General features: G+C 39.1%; 1 protein-coding gene and 1 long non-coding RNA gene across 3 annotated transcripts in view; one reads left to right on the top strand and one right to left on the bottom strand.

Moving 5' to 3' along the window:
• The window catches only part of ROR1 (receptor tyrosine kinase like orphan receptor 1), a 399,098-nt gene that overhangs the window by 265,860 nt on the left and 109,499 nt on the right, over positions 1-23,739 (top strand). For both annotated transcript variants that reach the window (XM_058717134.1, XM_058717135.1), the window contains exons 3-4: positions 5,069-5,356; positions 6,039-6,069. In XM_058717134.1, the coding sequence (XP_058573117.1) occupies positions 5,069-5,356; positions 6,039-6,069 (319 nt within the window). The remainder of the gene's footprint in view (positions 1-5,068; positions 5,357-6,038; positions 6,070-23,739) is intronic.
• On the bottom strand, positions 16,102-20,297 carry LOC131504618 (uncharacterized). The gene is made up of 3 exons (XR_009258078.1): positions 20,220-20,297; positions 18,042-18,256; positions 16,102-16,440 (listed from the first exon to the last, which is right to left on the bottom strand). It is a non-coding gene; the product is annotated as an uncharacterized LOC131504618 (long non-coding RNA).

Genomic DNA, 23,739 nt, shown 5'->3' with positions numbered 1-23,739 from the left:
AAACTAGAGGGTAGAGTCAGCAGAATTGGAATATTTTTCTCTCTCAAGCCAGATTATACCCCACCTGCTACTGGCCAGTCTGCCAACATTTGTGGCCTGGGGAAGAAGGGAAAGAAGAATGACGTGGCTCAAGCACACATTGTCAGAGGTCAGAGCCTGCAGTGGCCACACCAAGCTTTGGGAGTAGAGAAGAGAGTGGATCCCCGAGTGTGGTCCATGAGGCTGCTACAGAAGGATCCAGCTGGTTCTGGAAAGAGAATGGATCGTAGCCAGGGGCTTGTTAACAACAAGACTGATAGTAATGATACAGACATGCGTTTTTATTTTATTTTATCTTATTCCAGTCACAGAATGCTTTCATGTTGTTTAGGCCAAATGTTGTTCTGATGCTTCTAGTCTTTGCCAAACTGAGGACCAGACCATTTGCTTGTTCTAAGTGAGCAGCTACAGATGGCAAACAAATTTGAACATTATTCTTTATCAGTGAAAAGTTAAAACCAAATTCCCTGCATTTGTGGCAAGTCTCCTTTGTTCCGTAAACACAAAGATTTGTTTACGCTTCCTTTGTTCTCTCTGGACATATACCCCTTGGGCCAGCTACTACACTGATTTCAAGATGCCCTGTAATCCTCCATTGTATTTTTAGGTAGATTTTGTATAGAACTTCATGGACAAATTAACCACTCTTCCCTATTAGTTATTAGTTATGTGATCTCAGGCAGGTGACTTCACCCCTCATGTGTCCTTTGCTGTAAATCTGCCAGACTTGGCCAGGCACCCATCAGTTGGATGAATGATCACCCCCTACTTTTATGAATAAGATATTTGTAAGAAAAAGAAAAGAAAAATATAGCTAATAAAATACCAGAAACTCACATGCTGCTTGCGGCCAGACCTGTCAAAGCACTTGCTATGTATTAATTCATTTAATCCTTGAAATAGCCCTATTAGGAAGATACTAGTATACTAACTTCACAGATGATAAAACTGAGACACAGAGAGGTTAAGTAATTTGCCCAAGGTCACACAGCCGATAAGTGGCAGAACCAGGACATGAATTCAGGCATTCTGGCTCCAGAGTCTGTGAAGGTTGATTTTGTGCCTTAGATCAGCCCTCACTAATTTGTTTTCAATAAATTTAAGTACACCTTCACAGGGTACTTGAAAGACTATCTTCCTTTATGGAACTCTCTGGTTCTTGCCTAATTTATGTTTTTAGAAGAAAAAACTTAAAACTCTGTGTGCCTTTGCTTCTGGTATCATGTAAAGTAATTGCAGTTTAGAGCCAAAGACATAGTTTAAAGTGGCAGCTCACCTTTTTATATGATATGTGGGCTTGGCCATAAAGCTTGCTGGGCTTTGGCTGCAACCACTTGTCTGGGAAAATGAAAGAGAAGTGACTTTGGTTTTTGACTAAAACTCAGCAGGTAATGTTAACCCTTGAGGCATGAACCCAGCAGCTATTACCCTGGCCTCTGGGGAGTGTGGCTTGATGTTGGGTAGCTTCAATATTGAAAGAAGGTAGAAATCTGGGAGGGGAGAGCCAGGCTGTGGAGGTACCTAGGTGATGACACCTCTCGTCACTCTGGAGACCCCTCCAGCTCAAGGCTGGACCCATCCTATTAAAGGACAGAAAACAGGCCCTCAGGGAGAAGGGCTTGCCAGGGAATAGGTAGGGGAACCTGATATCAGGTCAGGTGAGTTACCTGGCCTCTGGAGGGAAACCAGAACAATGGCTGAAGCTTAGACCCATTAACTAGACAACCCTGGCAGGACTTAAGGGCACATGGGTGTGTATGTGTGTCCCCAGCTTGCTCTATTTTAGGGCCGAAGTTTGAAATCTGTCCCCATCCCCCAGTGGGGCTCGAGCTGCCAAAGCTGTCTGGTGGAATGGAAGTCAGAGAGGTCTGGATTAGACCTCAGTTCAGCCATGTGACCTTGAGCAAGTCACTTAACCTCTCTGGTCCTAGGTCTCCTCATTGTAAAGCAATGACAACAATTCCTCCCATGTGGGGCTATTGAGCGGGTGAATACTGAGGTAAATCCCCTGGCATACTATAGGATTCTAAATAGTCTATCTGTTCTCACTACTGTATTGGCCAGCTGGCTCAATTGAACTTTAAGTGCTTGGCTGAGCCTAAGAATTAAAGGCCATTAGTGCTGGAGGCTCTGGGGACAATGTGCAGCTCTCTGAAAACCATGGGGCCAGTCAGTGCATCTCTGAGATTTCCTCATCATGATAATTAATGCTTCTTTCCTACTTTACCAGATTGTTAGAGGAGAACATGAGATTGAGTAACCTGAAAAGTATTATACAAAAATTGTTATTATAAGAAGAATCACAATGACAGTGATTAACATTTTGAGTGCTTACTTTTTTGCCCCGCACTAGTTTAAGTGCATCCCATGTGTTACCCAATTTAATTTTAATGCTCTAACAATTTTGCCTGATTTATTATTCCTATTTTTTCAGTTGCCTCTGAGGTACTCAGAGGTTAAGTAGCTTGCCTAAGTTCACTCAGATAACTGGGGGCAGACCCAGAATTCAAACCCAATCAATAGAATTTCAGAACCTGCCCAATGGAGGATTAGTCACTATGTTTATATTGGCATTGCTATCTCTATGTTTCTTTTCTACAGAGGCTACAAAGTTAGCTATTCTCTAGGTAGGAGATGGGTCTGTGAAGCCATGATGACAGCACCATAAAGTCACCTGTTAATTAGTCTGTCTAGTCTGGTCGTAGCTCAAACACCTTAGGAACACATGTGCGTATATCTATCAGCAAACACATTCACAGATTGAGTATATATGTATATAGATTATAGGAACAATATCAGAGATAAAGATCAGAATATAAAGAAGCAAGGCATTAGCAAACTAATTTATGGGCTTGTGATTCTGTTATGAAGGATAATTATTCAGTGGTTTAAGTGGGATGAAAAGTGTCATTACAGTAACACAGTGAGTGATAGTCATACTTAATCTGTTTTCTACCACTCACATATGATAAATGTCATTCACATGTGTGACGTCCTTCTGTGGAGCTGCCTAGACTTTGACATTTCTCCCCAATCTTTTTTGTGGAAAATTAAGGTAAACAACGAGTCATTTATTTTGGACATTTATGAAAGCATTTTTATAGGAATTTGGGTACTTAAATTAACACCTTAGATATCTCCAAAAAAAGGTTATTTTTCAACAGAGTTCCATTAAATTCAACAAATCTATGCTCTGCCTGTGCTGTACCATACCGTAGCTACTAGTCACGTGTGGCTGTTCAAATTTAATTGAAAAATGCAGTTCCTCAGTAGCTTTAGTTACATATCATGTACTCAGTAGCTCACCTGTAGCTAGCAGCTACCATTTAGACAATGTAGATTATAGAACATTTCCATCATTACAAAGAGTTCTATTGGACAATGCTGCTAGACAGTAGGATACACTGAAGATGCAGTGATAACCAAAACATTCTAGGGGCGCCTGGGTGGCTCAGTTGGTTGAGTGGCAGACTTCGGCTCAGGTCATGATCTCGCTGTTTGTGAGTTTGAGCCCCGCATCGGGCTCTGTGCTGACAGCATAGAGCCTGGAGCCTGCTTTAAATTCTGTGTCTCCCTCTCCCTCTGCTCCTCCCCCACCCATGCTCTGTCTCTCTCTCTCTCTCTCTCCTCTAAAAATAAATTAAAAAACATTTAAAAAGAACATTCTAGATGCTTGCCCTTATGGGTTTATAGTCCTGCAGAGAGGACAGCTGTTTAATAAGCCATCCCAGGTTGGGGTTCAGGGAATTACAGGGGACAATGCGAGGGTATGGCAGGGGAGACCTACCCAAGAATGGCTGGTCTGGGAAAACGAAGCCAAAGAAAAGTCCTTATATATGAATAAGCGACAAATTAAATATATATATATATATATATATATATATATATATATATATATATTGAACTTAATTTTTAAGTAACAAATTATTTTCTCTGCAACTGGATTCTGCAAGTAATATCAATGTGAGGTTTAAAATGTAGTATTGAGGAATATGCTTAAATAAAATTTATTTCATTTTTAAAATGTTTCACGTAATAAATCTCTAAGAAGCCAAACACAAAGTGTACGTACAGTATGATTCTATTTCTATGAAATTGTAGAACAGACAAAATTATGATGATAGACATCAGAGCTGCAGTTGCCTAGAATGGAGGCAAGGGTGCAGGTGGAAGCAAGGATTGACTACAAAGGATCCTAGAGGTACTTTCTGGGATGTTCATGATGCTCTCTCTCTTGGTAAGGGTATTGGTTACATGGATATATGCATTTGTCAATACTTATGGAAATGTATACCTTTAGATTGGTACATTTCCTAAAATGTAAATTATGTCTCAATTAGAAGTTGAATCTATAGAATTGTATATTGTAACATGTTAATTGTTGATATGAGTAACATTATGGAAATACTCATTGCCTCATTACTTCGTCTGCCAGTGACCTGGCTGGCCTTTGTAACGCTTATATCATCACTGGCAAGAAGATTCAGCATCCTTCTTGATCTTGTGCCCTGTGGATGTAAATATGTGCTCCTGCTTTTCCAGTTTTTCATGCTTTCTTATCAAAAGTAGATAAACTGAAAGAATCTTTGCCAGAATGTTAAGAATGATGTTATTTGGGAGCAGAGAAATTAGAGGTGAATTTTGCTGCTTTTTCTTCTTCACTGTACTGTTTGAGTCTGTAACAAGGCACATGTATATTTCTATACTTTGAAACACAAAATCTCATTCTGTCTTGGCTTAGAAAGTACATTTACTTATCCACGAGTTACTATATAATCATTTGAAAACTTTGGGTTTTAAGCGATGGTTAGTATCACATTTCCTTGTAAGCAGCAGACTCTGTGGATGATTGTTTAGCAGTCGTGGGGTCTCAGTAAATGTAAAATTTCATGCCTTGTCTGTCTCCACTATGCCTCTCCTGTTCAGTTTCTCTCTGGTGCTGGGGCACATTGGAGTGGATTGGGGTTGCCTGGAGATGCTCGTTAGCTGTCTGCCCCTCTCATCTGCCTCCTTCACCCTGTGCTCACAGATTCTTACCTGACCCTTGATGAACCGATGAATAACATCACCACGTCCCTGGGGCAGACAGCTGAACTGCACTGCAAAGTCTCTGGCAATCCACCTCCTACCATCCGCTGGTTCAAAAATGATGCACCTGTGGTCCAGGAGCCCCGGAGGATCTCATTTCGGGCAACCAACTATGGCTCTAGACTGCGGATTAGAAATCTTGACACCACAGATACAGGCTACTTCCAGTGCGTGGCAACAAATGGCAAGAAGGTGGTTTCTACCACGGGAGTCTTGTTCGTCAAGTTTGGTAAGCCACCTCCTGCTGGGGATGGCCTTTGGCCATCATTCTCCCAGAGGGTGAGGAGGGAGGGAACGGGAACACACTGAGAATGTCCTATGTGCCTGGCAACCCGAAAGCTGGTACAGATGCATCCATTTTACAAGTAAGCAGGCCAAGACCCAGTAGTTAAGTAGCATGTGCGTGGTTGCCCAGCTGGTAAATAGTAGAGCAGGAGTGGAGTCCCGATCTGTCTGATCCCAGAGCCCTGCTCTAAACCACCATGCCAGTGGGAGAGAAGATGGGAAGTTCGACACATGTATGCCCTTTCTCTGTCAAGATGCCATCAAAGACTCCTGCTGTCCCAATCCGTGTGATCCTATAACCACTCAGCCTCCCCCTGCAGACTCCCCATGCAGCTTGAGGATGCCTACTCTAGTGACTCATTTGTTAACACTTGTCTTAGCATTTTCCAGGCCCTGAACTGTGTGGGGTATAGACAGGTTCTCACTGGTATGTTTTTTTTTCTTCAAGTGGTTGTGGGGAACTGAAGCAAAATAATAAATCCCAGAAAAATAAATATCACCTCAGAGTGGTTGAGAACTTCAATCTGGAATGGTTTGACTGTACCCACACTTACCCTCCAATAACCTAGACTGACTGGTTTTTTTTTTGTTTTTTTTTTTTTTTTGCTTTCCTTTCCTTTCTCCAGGCCCCCCTCCCACTGCAAGTCCGGGATCCTCGTAAGTACATTTATCTCCCTTCTTGTCACTTCGAAGTGTTTCTCCAAAGGTTTTTAGGGCAAAGGCAAAGTTGTCCTCTTCTTGGGCCAAAACACTGTTCCAGATTTCATTCCATTTTGCCCTACCCTCATTCCATTTTGCTTTTTCTCTGATATGAAGATTCACAAGAGACCAGCACCGGCAGTAACCTCAAGTGTGGTCATGTTGGTTGTGAACATGTTGATGAAAGCAAATATCTGCTTACATTTTCTACTTTAAAATTAATCTAACATTTAGTTGCCACAGTGGATTTGGTCACATCAAACAAAAAACAATACCGTGCTGGCTTAGGTTTTTAGCCTGAAAGGCTCTCTTCTGTGTATCTGAGAGTGTTGCATTCCTGATGCTCTAGTTATCCAACAGGCCAAGAGTTGGGTGATCACCTTATTTTTATTGCCTTAAAAGAACGCAGAGACAGAAGTTCTGACTCACATAGGGGAAGAAAGCCCTGTGCCGGGTTTGAGAGTTACACACAAGTTCGATTCATTTTGAGTCCTTTGTTACTGGAATCTAAAGATCTCACTTCTTAAACTGATGCTATTCTTGATGCGCTTGCTCTTTCCCCTGGCTATGGTGTTCTATTCTTTCACTGTAGGAGCATCCACTTGGGGCATTTTTCTTTATATTTTTATTTAGGTGGAGAGAGCCATTTATTAAAAACCCTTGCTCTGCAAGAAAATATCTTCTTCCGAAGATATGCTTCCGAAGTAAAATTTATTGGGGCTCTACCACGAGAGCATCAGAATGTCTGACCTAGACTACACCCACAGCAAATATAACAGCCACTTAATTTGCTCTAATCCCCTCTGTGCCACTTAATTACAGTGTGGGATATTTTAATATATTTGTGTGTGCCTGGAGGCCCAGTGGCCCACAATCCCATTAATAAAACAGGTAATGGGTAAAAATAAACATTGGCCCTCAGCCACACTGTTCTGTTATTTCATCAGCCAATTAAAGGCAACTGTAAAAGAGCCTTTAAAATCACCCAAGTGCTAATTGCATTCTACTCGTCTAGGTAGAAAATATTGATTGATCTTAAAACAGGTCTGAAGTTTTGGTTGCTCTGCTTTGCATTCTTGAAGTTTATCTTTTTTTTTTTTTTTTTTTTTTAAATCTCACTATTGGTTGATATGTGGAATCCTTTTGAAGTCTTATTTAAACTGAGATTAAAACTTTTGTTACTTGCTGTAAAAATGCTTCCCACCCTGGTGCCTTATTTGTTCCTATTAATCTGTGCTTCAAATGTGGCAGATAATCTGCATCCAAGTTTGATGAATGCAATTCACTAATCTGCCTTTACTATGAAGCACTGAGCAATTGACGTCCTACCTGTTGTATTTGCATCAGAGAATTACTTTTTTATTATCAAAATTATTTTTAAACATGTATATGTCCTTACTTCTTGAAGTTTTCATTCTGCTTTTGTTACCATCTTTCTGATGAGCCCAGTCTGAGTCTCTCATGGTTTTCAATTTTATACAAAGATAGTGTACCGCTTTCACGAGCTGATATCTATGGAGAAGATATTGATGTCCTTAACGATGCTCAGCCACAGCTAAAAGTATCCTTTGATGTCAGGCCCCCCTGTTTCATGTTAGCTGTCTGATCATCCATCAGATTAGTAGCAGGAGCATGAAATGTACATTTGCCATGTTAGCTTGGAGGGAGCTACAGTAAAATACAATCGAAGTTGGAAATCCCATGGGGCCTTTTGGAGGACAGTCTACATACTTGTTTTGACATTGCCAGTTGGCGTTTTGATGGACTTTTTTCTCTTTCTGTTAGAAACGGGTGACATATCCTACTTTTTTTCTCTTTTCACTGCTACCACCACTGAACCCTATTTCTAAGAGTTCTTCTGTAACCGAGATAGAATGCTAGCTTCCTTCCCTATCCTCATAGCCCCCAACAAGCAGGCAGATCTCACTACAAGAGGTCAGGTAGAATGTAACAAAATGATAGCCATGGTGACTGTCACAGCTTTGAGGGTTGCTCTGAAAGTCTTTTGTCAAACTGCACAATACTTTTTCCAAGGTAGGAGTGAAATGTAGCTGAAACATTGCTCTGTTTACTTGAAGGTGGTGCAGCAGAGTGACTTCAAAGTACAATACAAGTCCACAACATAGTGAAATGTTTTGGGTGAATGAATCCTGGTGAGAGCCAAGTGCCATTTGAGACCACAAAGCTACACAATCTCCAATGGAGGACTTGGAGTGTCCTTGAGATAATGGTCTAGGAAGGCAAAGGTGGTGAGACACTTGTCACTCCTTCTAGGGACTGCATCAGGTTTCCACACGAAGCTTATGGAATGGCATTTTACTATGTAGTAGGAGCAAGCCTGAGGCGTTAGTTTGGCTTCTGTTCTTAGCTTCAGGCTTTATTTCTTCTGTCATTGCTGGGTCCTGGCCCACCCCTGACAATTATAGGGCCCAGGGCATGAGTACAAGTGGAGGCCCACATACCACACGTCTAAATATTTAGAAGTTATAAATCAAGCTAGCAAACTGTTAAATGAAATATGTTCTGTCCTCCCACATTGACAAATATACCTTCATAATGACAAAATCAAAAAATACTTATAAAGTTATGGTTTGTGTATGACTACAAGCCAAGAACTATCAAAAATGACTACGTTAATCATTATTATGCTGCTCTGGGTGTTTTGTTCGTGGCCAGAGATATTATATATGATTCATAGATTGTTATATACTAGTTCCATTATTTTTTATTGCCTTCATTTCAGCAAAATGACTGCTTTTGTCATTTTACACAGACTTTTACACGAGATTTTAGCATGCATTCTTTTGACAACAATGCCAAGTTAGACAAAAACTTTCTTCAGTTATTGTAATATTTAGTTTTTTAAAACTAATTTTAATTTGAAGAAATTGTACTCCCTGAGCCAGTAGCAGCTGTAATTATCAATTAAATTCCTAAAGCAATAGTTCAATTTGCTAAGAATTATAGCAAATGAACTAAGAACTTTATATAGCATATTCAAACATAGTAATGGGACCATATGATAAAGAATCACATGATATTGCACAATATGTAATGAAACATTATAATAATATAATGTAATCATTAACCTATTATATATATTGTATAGGTTGTTATATATTATCATATATATTACATATGGTGTCATATGATAAGTAATCACATGATATTACAAAATATTATATCATATTATTGTACAATATGTAATTTCATCTGTAAATCAGCACCATGCTTCATGTTATCCTATATATGCACAAATCTAAGAACAATATAAATTGTTTAATGTGTTAGTTTCCTACAGCTGCTGTAACAAAGAATACTGAATTGGCTTAAACAACAGAAATTTATTGTCTTACAGTTCTAGAGCTTAGAAGTTCTAAATCAAGATGTTGGCAAGGTTAATTTGTTCTGAAGGCTGTGAAGAAAGATTTCTGTCTTCTTCTGGTGACCTACCATAATTCTTTGGCTTGTCAATGCATCATCTCAATTTCTGCCATGATATTTACATGGCATTCTCCCTCTGTGCGCATGTCTCCAAATCCCCCCCCACCTTTTTTAAAAGATTTTATTTTTAAGTAATCTCTATATCCAACGTGGAGCTCGAACTCACAATCCTGAGGTCAAGAGTTACATGCCCTACTGACTGACCCAGCCAGGTGTCCCCAAGTTTCCCCTTTTTATAATGACACCATTTGTGACCCACTCTAATGACCTCATTTTAACTTAATTACCCCTGTAAAGACACTATTTCCAAATAAGGTCACATTTTAAGGTCCTGGGGATTAGGACTTCAACATATGAATTTTGAGGGAACACAGTTCTACTCGTAACACTTAATATTGTGAAATTATTCCCAGCCATGAGACTATAATCTTGCAAATATTATCCTAATTTGTAAGAACTTTCAGAATATAAAGAAAAATAAGAAAATGGATGCTTGGTAATATTGAGAATGATAGTTTCTTGTGCAAGAATCCACTGAGGAAGAATTTGACATGTTGATTAATCTTTTTCTCTTCCTGAAGTAATTTTGCCACTGCAGTCCTTCCTGTGCTCCAAGCAGTGCCCATCTCCTCCATCGGTAGTGACTCAACACACAGACTTTCACAGTATACAATCACGGTTGCCTTCTGTTCTAAGAACCTAGGGCAAGGGATGTAGAGAAATGATCCCTGGGGCAGAACAGTGTTAGTCACAGGGGTGGATGTTTAATGTTTGGTTACATTATGGCAGCCCCGAGTGCCAGATCCCAAGAGGCAGAGGACCCCATGTGTATATTAAACTTATTTTTCAGTAGGTCCAGGGAAGGGGCCCTTCTTTAAAAAGAAACAAAAACAAAACAGTTTTACTGAAATATAGTTCACATACCATCAAATTAGCCATTTTATAGTATAAAACTTAGCATTTTTAGTATATTCACAGAGTTTGTATAACCTTCACCACTATCTTCTTTCAGAACATTCTCATTATCTCATAAAGAAACTCCTCTCATCCCCTGATAATCTCCAATCTACTTTATGTCTCTATGAGTTTGCCTATTCTAGATATTTCATGTAAGTAGAGTCATATACTGTTTGTCCTTTTGTGTCTGGCTTCCCTCACTTAGCATGTTTTCGGGATTTATTCATGTTACAGCATACATCAGTACTTCATCTTTTCTATGCCAACTTGACACATAAATCTGACCATCACATTCCGCAACATTATCCTTGACCTCCTTTTTCAAGATTTTTTGGGGGAGCTATTCTGGGGCCTATTGCATTTTCATGTGAATTTTAGAGTTAGCCTGTCAATTTCTGCCTAAAAGCCAGCTAGAGTTTTGATAAGGATTGCAATGAATCTGTAGATTAATTTGGGTAGTATTGCCATCTAAACAACATTAAATCTTCCAATCCATGAGTTCAGGCTCTTTCCATATGTTAAATTTCTTTCACTGATGTTTTGTATATATCAATATTCAAGACTTGCTCCTCTTCTGTTGAATTTATTTCTAAATATTTTATTATTTCTCATGCTATTAGAAATGGAATTTGTTTTTTTTTTTTAATTTCGCTTTCAGATTCTTGGTTGCAACTCTATAGAGATAAAACTGATTTTTGTAAATTGATCTTGTATTTTGCACCCATACCGAGCTCATTTATTTGCCCTAATAGTTTTTTTGTGGATTCCTTATGATTTTCTATGTACAAGATCATATCATCTGCAAATAGATATTGTTTCAATTTTTCCTTTTCAATCTATATGATTTTCATTTTTATTTTTCCTGCCTAATTACTGTAGCTAGAAACTTCAGTGCAATGTTAAATAGAAGTGGCAAGAATGGACATTCTGGTCTTTTTCTTTATTCTAAGAGGAAAGCTTTTATGATGCTAACTGTGGGTTTTTTGTAAATGTGTTTATCAGATTGAGGACATTTTCGTTTATTCTTTTTTTATATTAAACATAATTTATTGTCAAATTGGTTTCCATACAACACCCAGTGCTCATCCCAACAGGTGCCCTCCTCAATGCCCATCACCCACTTTCCCCTCTCCCCGACCCCCATCAACCCTCAGTTTGTTCTCAGTATTTAAGAGTCTCTTATGGTTTTCCTCCCTCCCTCTCTGTAACTTTTTTTTCCCTCTTTCCCTCCCCCATGGTCTTCTGTTAAGTTTCTCAAGATCCACATATGAGTGAAAACATATGGTATCTGTCTTTCTCTGCCTGACTTATTTCACTTAGCAGAATACCCTCCAGTTCCATCCACATTGCTACAAATGGCCAGATTTCATTCTTTCTCATTGCCAAGTAGTATTCCATTGTATATATAAACCACATTTCCTTTATTCTTTTAGTCTTATTTTGTGGTGTTCTTAAAAAAATTTTTTTTAAATGTTTATTTATTTTTAAAAGAGAGTGACATACAGACAGACAAAATGCGATCAGGGGAGATACAGAGAGAAAGGCACAGAACCCGAAGCAGGCTCCAGGCTCCTAGCTGTCAGCACGGAGCCTGATGTGGGGCTTGAACCCACATCTATGAGATCATGACCTGAGCCAAAGTCAGACACTTAACTGACTGAGTCACCCAGGTGCCTCAAGTTGTGTGATTTTTTTTTATTATGAGAGTGTGTTTGATTTTGCCAGATGCTTTTTCTATGTCTATTGAGATGATCATGTCTTTTTTTAAAACTTTATTATATCAATGTGATCTGTTACATTGATTTTTTTATTTGTTTTATTTTTTTAATGTTTATTTATTTTTGAGAGAGAGAGACAACATGAGTGGAGGAGGGGCAGAGAGAGAGACACACACACACATAAAAAAATATATGCATACATATATATCTTTGTATATATATATATATATATACACACACACATATATACATACATACACACACACACACACATATATATACCACTTTTTCCTTATCCATTTGTCTATCAGTGAGCACTTAGATTGCTTCTGTATCATGACTATTGTAAATAATGCTACAGGAAACATAGAGGTGCATGTATCTTTTAGAATTAGTGTTTTTGTTTTCTTTGGGTAAATATCCAGTAGTGGAATTACTGGATCATGTTGTACTTATATTTTTAAGTTTTTGAAGAACCTCTATACCATTTTCTACAGTGGCTACACCAACTTAATATTCTCATCAGCAGTGTACAAGGGTTCCTTTTTCTCCACATCCTCACCGACACTTGTTATTTATTGTCTCTTTTAACAGGTGTGAGGTGATATCTCCTTGTGGTTTTGATTTGCATTTCCCTGATGATAAGTGATGTTAAGCATCTTTCCATGTGTCCCTTGGTCATGTTTGTCTTCTTTAGAAAAATGGCCTCCTTCCCATTTTTTAAAAATGTTCATTTATTTATTTTGAGATAGTGTGAGCGGGGGAGGGACAGAGAGAGAATCCCAAGCAGGCTCTGTGCTGTCATTGTGGAGCCCAATCCAGGCTCCATCTCATGACCGTGAGATCATGACCTGAGCCAAAATCAAGAACTGGACACTTAGCTGACTAAGCCACCCAGGTCACCTCCCACCATTTTTAAAAACTAGACTATTTGTGGGGGGTCTTTTTGTGTTGTCTAAGATCTTTATATATTTTGGATATTAACCCCTAATAGGATATGTCATTTGCATATAACTTCTCCCATTCCATAGGTTGTCTTTTATTTTGTTGACTTCGCTATGCAAAAGTTTTATTTCGATGTAGTCCCAATAGTTTATTTTTGCTTTTGTTTCTCTTGCCTGAGGAGGCATGTCTAGAAAAATGTTGCTATAGCCAGTGTCAAAGAAATTCCTGCCTGTGTTCTCTTCTAGAATTTTTATGGTTTCAGGTCTCATATTTAGGTCTTTAATCTGGTTTGAGTTTATTTTTATGTATGGTGTAAGATAGGGTCCAGTTTCATTCTTTTACATGTAGCTGTCCAATTTTTCCAGCACCATTGAAGAGACTGTCTTTTCCCTATCATATATTCTTGCCTCCTTTGTCATAGATGAATTGATCATGTAAATGTAGGTTTAGTTTTGGGCTCTCTGTTCTGTTCTATTGATCTGTATGTCTATTTTTGTGCCAGTACCATACTGTTTGTAGTATATTTTGAAATCTAGAATTGTGGCACCTCCAGTTTTGTTTTTCTTTATCAAGATTACTTTGGCTTTTGGGGTCTTTTATGTGAAAACTGGACATTTAAAGTAAGACGGCAACTCAAATTAGATCACCTTTCCTCTGATGTTGGCGTGTGCTGTTGTTGCTATTGTTTGTTTAGTGACTTCCCTGGAATAATTCTATTTAGTCTATCTTCCCTATCATCTGTGGCTACCGAAGTCTTTGCTCAATTGGCTTACTGTCAAAGGAGGACAGAGATTTTCTTAAACCAGTAATTCTCCCACCCTTTGCCGAGGGGCTCTGGGTGTGTTTGAGGCCATGCCTTCAGCACTCCAGTAGTTTTCAACACTGCCTTTGCTTCCATTTCCTGCCAGAGGTGAGACAGTAAGGCTTTCCTGGGCATGCACAAGCCCCTCACATAAACACATCCTTCTGTCTCCCCAGAAATATGTCAGAGATTTTCAGAGCCCCCTAGGAACATCTTACTCCTTAAATCTCCCCTTTGAGCTTTTGAGTTTTTTGGCCAGGCTCTTGTTTTTCCCAACTTGTGTTGCTACCCCAGGCAACTATGAGTCTTTTTCAACAAATGTCCTGAAGCTAGGGCTTTTCCTACTGAGAGGTTCTAAATCTAGTCAAATAAAGACAAGCCCTGTAAATAGAACTTTTTCAGCATGCTGCTAGACTGCTCAAATAGTGCCAGTTCTCTGGAGATGGGCTTTTGAGGCATTCCAACTCCCTCTGCCTCCTCCACTGACTGTTAGGCTGTTGGTTTTCACAGCTGCTGTGATGGTGGGAGCTGCTGGTTTTCAAGGTTACCACAGAACTCAGGAGATGGAGATGAGAAGAGAGCAAGTTAAAAACCCACAAAACACTGTTCTTACCAAATCTTAGCCTTTTCCCCCTTGTTGCAAGCCTTTGGCTAATTTTCAAAGTTCTTAAAATGTTGATTTTCACAACTTTTTGCCGGTGTTCTCATTGCTTTTAGAAACCATTCCATATTGCCTGCTTGTCTCTCATCCATGTCTAAGGACAGTACTGGGTGGGTGCTGTCTTGGGAGGCCTCTGAGGCCCAAGGACACTGCTCCACATGCCAGCCTCCCTTTGTTGACCCTTTTCCTCAAAACAAAACAATGTCCTGGGATTCTTTGCAAACATTACCTCTCTGTTCCAGAACAGCTCTCCAGGGAAGATGTTTTGATCCCCATATTATCAAAAATGTTCCACAAACACTAAATGGCTTCAGTTGGACCTAGTTCATATCTAATTTCTTCAATTTTAATATTACAAGCTCCTTAAATTGAGTGAGGCCTGAGGAACACCAATATCATATTTTTTTATATTTTTCATGGTTGCTTTAGGTCTTCTCCTGGTATATAACTTGAGCTTTTTGACAGGCAAACGGATCCAATCCAACAAACACTAAGCATTGATTCAGTTTAACAATTATTTATTAATTACCTATAAAGTGCCAGGCTCTCAGCCATCCTCTGTAGAAACTACGAAGACTGCACTTTGCCCTCAAGCTACTTACCCAGTATGCTGGGGCCAAAAAAATGAGCCTTCCCCAGCACCAGCAAGTGCAGTGGTACAGCTGCTCTGGAAAACAGTGCATCTATGAGATGGTGATTACAGTTTCCATCTCATAATATAGTCATTAGCAGTAATGAGCAATGAATATGGAGCACATGACACCTAGTAGAATTCAGTTTAGTATTCCTCAAGTGAATGAGATATTTATTGACTGACTGATTCTACTGTTTCACATATGGGGCCTAGTATATAAAGTTCAATGAATTTAAGTTGTATTTCTTTCTTTCCTTTCATCCTTTGAGACATCCTGCAGAATCAGCCTATAAAAGGGGCATGGTATAGGGACTCCTGGGTGACTCAGTCAGTTAAGCATCTGACTCTCGATTTCGGCTCAGGTCATGATCTCACAGATCCATGAGACTGATCCCAGTGTCGGGCTCTATGCTAACCTCGTGGAGCCTGCTTGAGATTCTCTCCCCTCTCCCATTCCCCTGTTCCTGTGCTTGCTCTCTCTCTCTCTCTCTCATAATAAATAAATAAACATTTTTTAAAGAGGGAGGCATGATAAAAAAAAAAAAGGGTATCTATCTCATAGGGCTGTTGCAAAGAATAAATGAAATAATAAGATAATGCATGTAAAGTAGTAGCTAGCACTGTGCCTGGCACATATTAGGAGCTTAATAATATATATTGACTGACATCATCATCCTTATTGTTACTGTTTTTTTAATTGAAGTATAATTGACCCATCATTGCTGTTTGAGCTAAGAAGCTATGCCTTCTTTCTAGGCAGAGCCCTTCTAGACAACATTCCCTGCTGTGAACCCCAACAAGAGACCTCGAAGCCTTTATTTCCTTTTTTCTTTTATTGACCTTTGGCTAAAGTCCCTTTTTGCAGAAAGAAAAAGTGACCAGCTTTTGATGAATTCTTTCCTTCTCTTATCTGCTTCCAAGTCTCAGCCATAGTGAAGAAGTGTTACAGGGCACTGGCCCAGACCAGGAAGCGATAATGTAATTTTCAACTCAAGATAAACTCAAGGATAACTTTCAACGCAGCTACTCGGGCAGTCCAAGGACAGAGGTGCCTTGTGGAGGGGAAACCAGGAAGTCACTCAGCAGCTGGCCCAGGACACAGAGGGCCATCACTTCAGTGAAGTAACTGACCTCCGTCTCTTCCTCAAACTGCCTGAGACTCAGCGCTCTGCAGAGAAGGGGCAGATGGAGGGAATGTGGAGAGATTAGATAAGAAGGATTTCCCAATCCCAGTGGGGGATAGATCCAAAAGTACAGAAGGTTGAGAAGCCAAACTCTCATATCCCAATCCACCCCCATCACTCAACAATTTCCACTGTATGAATGGGGTGTGGAAAGCTTCCAGTTAAAACGATACTTGTGAATATTGGCAAAGTGTATCTTTGTGTGCAAGGGCACATTTAAAGAGAGAAGAGGAAAGATAAGTCCTCGCTTTCTAGGAACACACATTCTGAAAGTGTGTCTACCAGGCCATGAGCCTTCTCAGTCTAGGCGTTAGTCATGAATGCATCTCCACACCTCGCCCAAGCACCTAGCACATAGCAGATGCTGTGCAAATTGTGTTAAATTGGACACTGAGAGTCTGTGTCCTGAAATTTTGTCTCTACATATGACAAGGTTTTATTCATTTACTCAACTCATTTTTTTTAATGTTTGTTTATTTATTTTGAGAGAGAGAGAGAATCCCAAACAGGGCTTGGGGCTTGACATGGGATTTGAACCCACAAACCCACAAACTGTGAGATCATGACCTGAGCCGAAACCAACTGAGATGGAGGTTAACAAACTGAGCCACCCAGGTGCCCCTGATTCAACATATTTTCATCAAGTGCCTTCTGTGTTCTAGGTCTCTGGTTTTTAGAAGCTTTTTTCAAATCATGTAAGTGAGTACCAGGGAGCAAAACCAATCTAAAAGTCCTCATTCTATATCATTTACCCATCCCCTTCCTGTGTTTATGAGTTTTAATATTAGCTCCTGCTGTAAATTACAGAGCAAGTACTTTTCAAGAAATGGAGAAAAATCTCTGCCTCAACTCTGGCTGTGGGTGAACAGAAAGCCCCAGAGGAATCAGAGTGTGATTCATTTCTCTTAGAAAGCTCTGAGTGTACAAATCAGTAGTGAACCTGTATTTACAAATCACACATGTAAACAAGTGGTCCCTATTTTCCCATCAGCCTCCAGGGCCTGCCAGTCAGAATCATTACAATGTGTATATAAATCACATGGGGATGTTGTTAAAATGCAGATTCTAAAGGTATAGGTCTGGGGTGAGGCCTGACATTCTGCATTTCTAACACTTTCCCGGTAGGTGCTGGTTCTGCTGGTCCACATATGTTGAGAAACTAGGGTCTAGAGAAAAAGAACCTATCTGGGTTCTAGTCCTTTCTGTGTCATTCACTAGCCAGTGACCCTGGACATACTGCTTACCTTTTGGGGGGGGCCCTCAGTTTTTTTTCTTTGCAAACTGAAGAGCTTGAATTCAATGTCATCTAAGAGTCCTTCTAACTCTAAACTTTATGACAGATTGTCACTCAATTTGCTCATTCCTTTATTATAGTTAAGACCTCTTAAAGTTCTGAATTTCATGCAATTTACCCTTGGGTTCTTTTTCTCTGCTCTGAGGTGTTAATAGTCCTCTTTAATCTATTGTTGTGCTTGCATGTTGCCCATTCTAAGCATGACATTATATAGTGGGATCAGTCCATGAGAAAGATTTTACAGAGAATTCTCATGTGGGACCACCCCCCCCCTATCCCCGTCCCACTCACCAGCACAAAATTATGAACTGGTGTGGTATCTGCCCTCCTGGGTAAAGGGGAAGTAGCTGTCTGTGAGCTGAGTGCCTCTGTTTGAAGTTAAGCAATGGGATCACAGCAGGAGGCATTGTGATGTGGTGATGGAGACAGCCTTCTGATGTCTTCACATGGGTGTTTTGAAAGCACTGATCTGATGACATTGATGCCTGACTGGCAGACTCTAAAGCCTGATGGGAAAATAAGGACACATGTGCGTATGTGACTTCTGAATACAGGTTCATTTGTACACTCATACGACTTTCTAAAAGAAACGACCAGATTGTACAACAAACACAATAAATGACATGTTATGAATAATCTTGACTAGGCTAAAAGTTGATGATGCTACTCAAAAGATCAGCAACAGATAGAAGCCACAGCTCTGCCTAGACTCAAGGGACAAAGAGAGGAAGTGGTTTTACCAGAGGCCAAGAGTAGGGTCATCTGTAGAGGTTGGCATGATGGCGAGCCCATTTTGTGGGCACAGGAGCCACGAGAAGCTCTTCCTACTGATCACCCTAGGCAGAAAGCAGGTGAGGGGAAACAACTTCCTTTCTCTCTTTGTCTCCACTTCCAAAATACCAGCCCGTGCCTTCCATGAGGAGAACTCTACACAACGCTACCTGACATGGGAAGCCTGAGAACTGAGCCTGCAGAAGTCACCTCTCTTACGGATCCTGAGCAGAACAGAGGAAGGGCTAGGAATGAATCTTAGGGCAAATAGGTCCAGCACTAGTGTCAATACCCCAGATTGATTTCTATAACATTGGACAGCTGGGGTGGAGGTCAGCTACACGGATACTGTGAGTTGAAAATAGTGTATTCAACACTGCTGTTCTTGCTTAGTCTTCAGGTAGGACCATCTAGTGGACAATTTGGGTTGTGGAACTGAGATCTAGGACAGAGGTCAGGACTAAAGGGGTAGACATGATGGCCATTTTGCGTAAGTGAATTTGAAGAGGGTGAAATTCCCAAGAGAGGTTATAAAAAGGGACAAGAATAAGATCCCTTACATTCGTACGACTATTTATAATTTTCAGACCTTTTTTTTCATGTTTTTTGATCTTACAGCGTCCAATAGTTTTGACAAGATAGCCTGGTGTTTTACTTTCCTGTCCAGAAATATGGAAAAATTGATAAATGATTATCCCTGTGCTCTATCTTATCATTACAGGTTCTTTTTAATTGTGTAGAGGGGTGCTCAGAGTCTAGACCTCAATATTTATGAACTCCTGGGGGCTAAAAACAAAGACAGAAAACTTGTAGAAATTTGCTTCTTGGAACTCTAAAGACAGAATTTGTTAAGTGGTAGGAGTGCCTGGGTGGCTCAGTTAAGCATCCAACTCTTGATTTTGGCTCAGGTCATGGTTTGTGAGATGGAGCCCCACTTTGGGTTCTGAGCTGACAGCGCAGAGCCTGCTTGGGTTCTCTCTCTCCATCTCAAAATAAGTAAGTAAATAAACATTTTTTTAAAAAAAGAATTTTTGGGGGGTGCCTGGGTGGCTCAGTTGGTTAAGCATCCGACTTCGGCTCAGGTCATGATCTCGCGGTTCGTTGGTTTGAGCCCTGCGTCGGGCTCTGTGCTGACAGCTCAGAGCCTGGAGCCTGCTTTGGATTCTGTGTCTCCGTCTCTCTCTGCCCCTCCCCCACTTGTGCTCTGTCTCTATCAAAAATAAATAAAATGTAAAAAAAAAAAATTAAAAATAAATAAATAAAAAAGATTTTTTTTAAGTACTAAACACTAAGTGCTATTCTGTGCCAGACATCTTTATAAAACCTTGCACAGGATGAACTCACTGAATCCTTTGAGTTGGGCACTATTAATTTCCCATTGTACAGATTGAGTAAGTCACTATCTTAGTTTGGGCTGCGGTGAGACTGGGTGGCTTATCAACAACAGAAATCTATTTTTCACTGTTCTGGAGGCTGGAGGTTTGTGGTCTGGGTGCCAGCATTTTTAGGTTGTAGACCATCTTGCTGTATGCTTACATGGCCAAATAAGGGAGCTGTCTGTGTTCCTTTTATAAGGGCGTTAATCTCATTTCTGAGGGCTTTACCCTCATGGCCTAATTACCTCTCAAAGACCCCACCTCCTAATACTATCACTTTGGGGGTTAGTTTTCAACATAAACATTCAATCAATGCACTCACTTAAGGAGACTCATCTAGCAGAGGATGAAACCTCAATCTGGGCCCAGGCAGGTAGACTCCAGGAGTCAGGCTTTAGCCTCACCTGGGGAGGCAATCAATTGATGAACTCTTCATGAATTACACATGAGCTACATTATGTGTCTGATTGCTAAAAGGACTCACAGAACTCAAACAGTTTATCCTCATGGAGCAGTTCTATTACAGGCAAGGAACATAGCACAGCAATGGTAAGAGAGAGATCTGCAATGCAGGGGATCTGGAGATCTCAGGTGCAAGCTTTGTCCTCCTACAACTGGGTTGCACAGGACATCCTTTGTCTGCAGGTCAACCAGTCAGGTTGTAGTGGAGGTCTCACAGTGAGCTGGCCACATAGGAACATTCTACAAAGTGACAAGCCTCAACTGTCAAAACCCCAAGACTCCACTGACCCTAGGTGCAAATCAGAAATCCCACTATTATTACTAAATAATGCTAACAAGCTGATACATTCTGACCTAACTAAGTCATGAACTCATGGAACATCATTTATCTTTTGTAAATACATTCCATAGTGATTGCCAATGGTTGGTGGCTCTTCAGATTAGTCTGGGGTCAATTTAAGTCAGCTGAGATAAACCCATGCTTTTCAACCCTCTTGCCCTTGCTTAGCGTGTAAGTCAGGAACCTACTCCTAGAACTTGGATAACGAAGTAACCCAAATACAAATGATTGCCATTGGGATGTGAAGTGTTCTATACATAATGGAAAAGCTATCATGGATCTGTCATTACAAACATCTGTTACTTCAGCAGATGGCCTAATATTTTTGTGACTGGTCATGAGATGATCTCACAGTTCATGGAATCAAGCCCTGTGCTGGGCTCTGTGCTGACAGCACAGAGCCTGCTTAGGATTCTCTCCCTCCCTCTGCCCCTCCCCTGCTCATGCTCTCTCTCTCTCTCTCTCTCTCTCACTCTCTCAAAATAAATAAACTTTAAAAACAAAGAGAATATGGTGAGTGCTGTAATATTCACCTGTGTCTCTAGAACAATGTTGCAAATTAGAAACAATGCAAATCATGTAAGTAATTTTAAAGTTACTAGCCACATGAAAAAAAAGTTACTATATGTTAACTAACTGGAATTTAAATAAAAACTTGAAACCATACAAAAAAAGTAAAAAAAAAAGTGAAATTCATTTTAATCATATTTTTGACTCAACTACATCCAAAATACTGTAATTTCAACATGAAATCAGTATAAAAGTATAAAAGATATTAATGAGCTATATTTTTTTAAAAGTCTTCAAAATCTAGTATGTATGTTGCATTTATAGCAATCTTAATTTAGATAATAAATTTTCATTGGAAATACTTGATCTATACTTAGGTTTTATAAAATGAACGATTAAGACCATAGATTCACATTCCCAAATTGTTCCAAATATACTCAAAGTTTTCCAATAACCAAATCAAATACCAAAAAAAAAAAAAATATTTTTCTTTAATATTCACATCCATATTCCAAAACTGGTTCATTTTTTTTCAGAAGAATTGATTTGACTTTGCAGCACGAGAATATCAGTTTTTAAACTGTGTTTATTCATGTTAGGTAAATTTACTGAATCTTATATTAACTCAGTATTATATTGAATTCAAAATTGTATTGCATGAATTGAAAAGAAACACTAAATTTACCAATGCCAACAAAGCATTCTTCAAATTTTTCCTGTAGTCTTTGCAATTTACAAAACTCTTTTAGTTATAGTTAAAATCTCCTGCCTATCATTTCATGCTAAGTGTGTAAAAGCTTTGATTGTTGGTTTGTATTATGAAACGTCTCAGTTACAACATACATTCTCATACCTGTCTAGTTAGGTTACAATAAGCTTTTCCTTTCCTTGGAGCTGCAAGTTTAGTTGTTTATATCCAGTGTGGTATCAGTGGGAAAATGTAAATCATGTTGCCATTTTTTGTCTTTGATTATTGAGTAGTTGGCAAGCATCCCTTAAGTTTCAAAGAAAATCTTGAATTGGAGTTAACAGCAAAGTAAATCTTTGTAAGACTCTTCCACAATTTAATCAACAAGTACTGGAAAAGAACACAAGATCATTAAATTAATTGCCTTTGATTCCTTTCAACATTTCTATAAACTGGCAATGATTCCATTTTCATGCATATATGAAACAATTTCAACAACTGTATCCATGATGCTTTTCACAGAGTCAGCTTCAGAAAACTGAGCACAGATATTTTCAGTGTGTATCATACAGTAGAAAAAAGCAATAAAGAAACCATCAGTTTCATTTTAAGATTACCATTAAGTCTAGATTTTTGACGTAACAGCTGAAGTACCATCATGATAGAAACTAATTTTTTTATGTCTAACTGAAATTCTTTGACAGCTATGAAAGATCAAAACAAAACAAAACAAAACAAAAAAACCCACCCACTTTAGGAGTTCAATTTCATAGGCTGCAAATTGACATTTCTTTGTGAATTTAGAAGTCATTTAAGGTAAGAGGTACCTGAAATATTAATTGGCCAATTTCTCTTTTATCTCTTGACTCATCTAAATTAAAAGAAAGAAGTTTTCAAATTATGAATCAATTGATCTTTGATTTTATTAGAAAGGTTTTACATTCTCTAGGCTACCCATAACTAAAATAATAATTTTTTCCTCATCTTTCCATCTAAAAGTGGTTTTATACCTGGCCAAAGTTACAAGTTCAGATTCTGTTAAAATCGTGTAAGGGGTGCTTGGATTGGCTCAGTCAGTTAAGCATCTGACTTTGGCTTAGGTCATGATCTTGAGGTTTGTGAATTTGAGCCCCACATCAGGCTCTGTGCTGACTCAGAGCCTGGAGCCTACTTCAGATTCTGTGTCTCCCCCTCTCTCTGCCCCTCCCTTGCACGCACACTCTCTCTCTTTCTCTCTCAAATAAATAAACATTTTTTAAAAATTTTTAATTGTGTAAAACAAATTTTGTTAGGGCATTTCATTCTGACTTTAGATGACTAATTTCATTGATTCCTTTTGACTGTTGAAAGGGATCCTTTTAAAAATCAAAATAACTATATTATTTGCTGAAAATGCCACCTTAATGTTGTCTATTTTATTATCTTTAATTTTTTTTAATACAACAAACAACTTTATTTGGCTGTACTCAATTGACATTCATTGTGAACTTTGCAGCATATCTTATTCCAGCCTCTTTCTCCCATTACTGTTCTGGTCATAGTCCAGTCCAATCTCCACTCAGTTCTGCATCAGTAATATTACCTGAAGTAATGATGTGTTCATTTTAATCTTAAAGTTTTCCATACTTTTCTTAAACTAAGAAAATGAATTAACTATATTATAATGAAAACAATAGTATTTCAATTTAATTAGTGACTATGATTTACATAGGTTTTTACCATAATTTATGCTGTCTGCACAAAACATTCAAATTAGCACATTACGACGTTACAGGGTGTATAGAAAAAAAATCATTTGAACTGATTCAGTCTGTTTACACCTTCTGGATTTGTGGTATATTA

Source organism: Neofelis nebulosa, chromosome 2 (assembly GCF_028018385.1).
Source record: "Neofelis nebulosa isolate mNeoNeb1 chromosome 2, mNeoNeb1.pri, whole genome shotgun sequence".
NCBI classification, from domain to species: domain Eukaryota; kingdom Metazoa; phylum Chordata; class Mammalia; order Carnivora; family Felidae; genus Neofelis; species Neofelis nebulosa.
The sequence above is the reverse complement of the archived record's forward strand: the minus strand, read 5'-3'. Positions and strand labels throughout refer to the sequence as shown.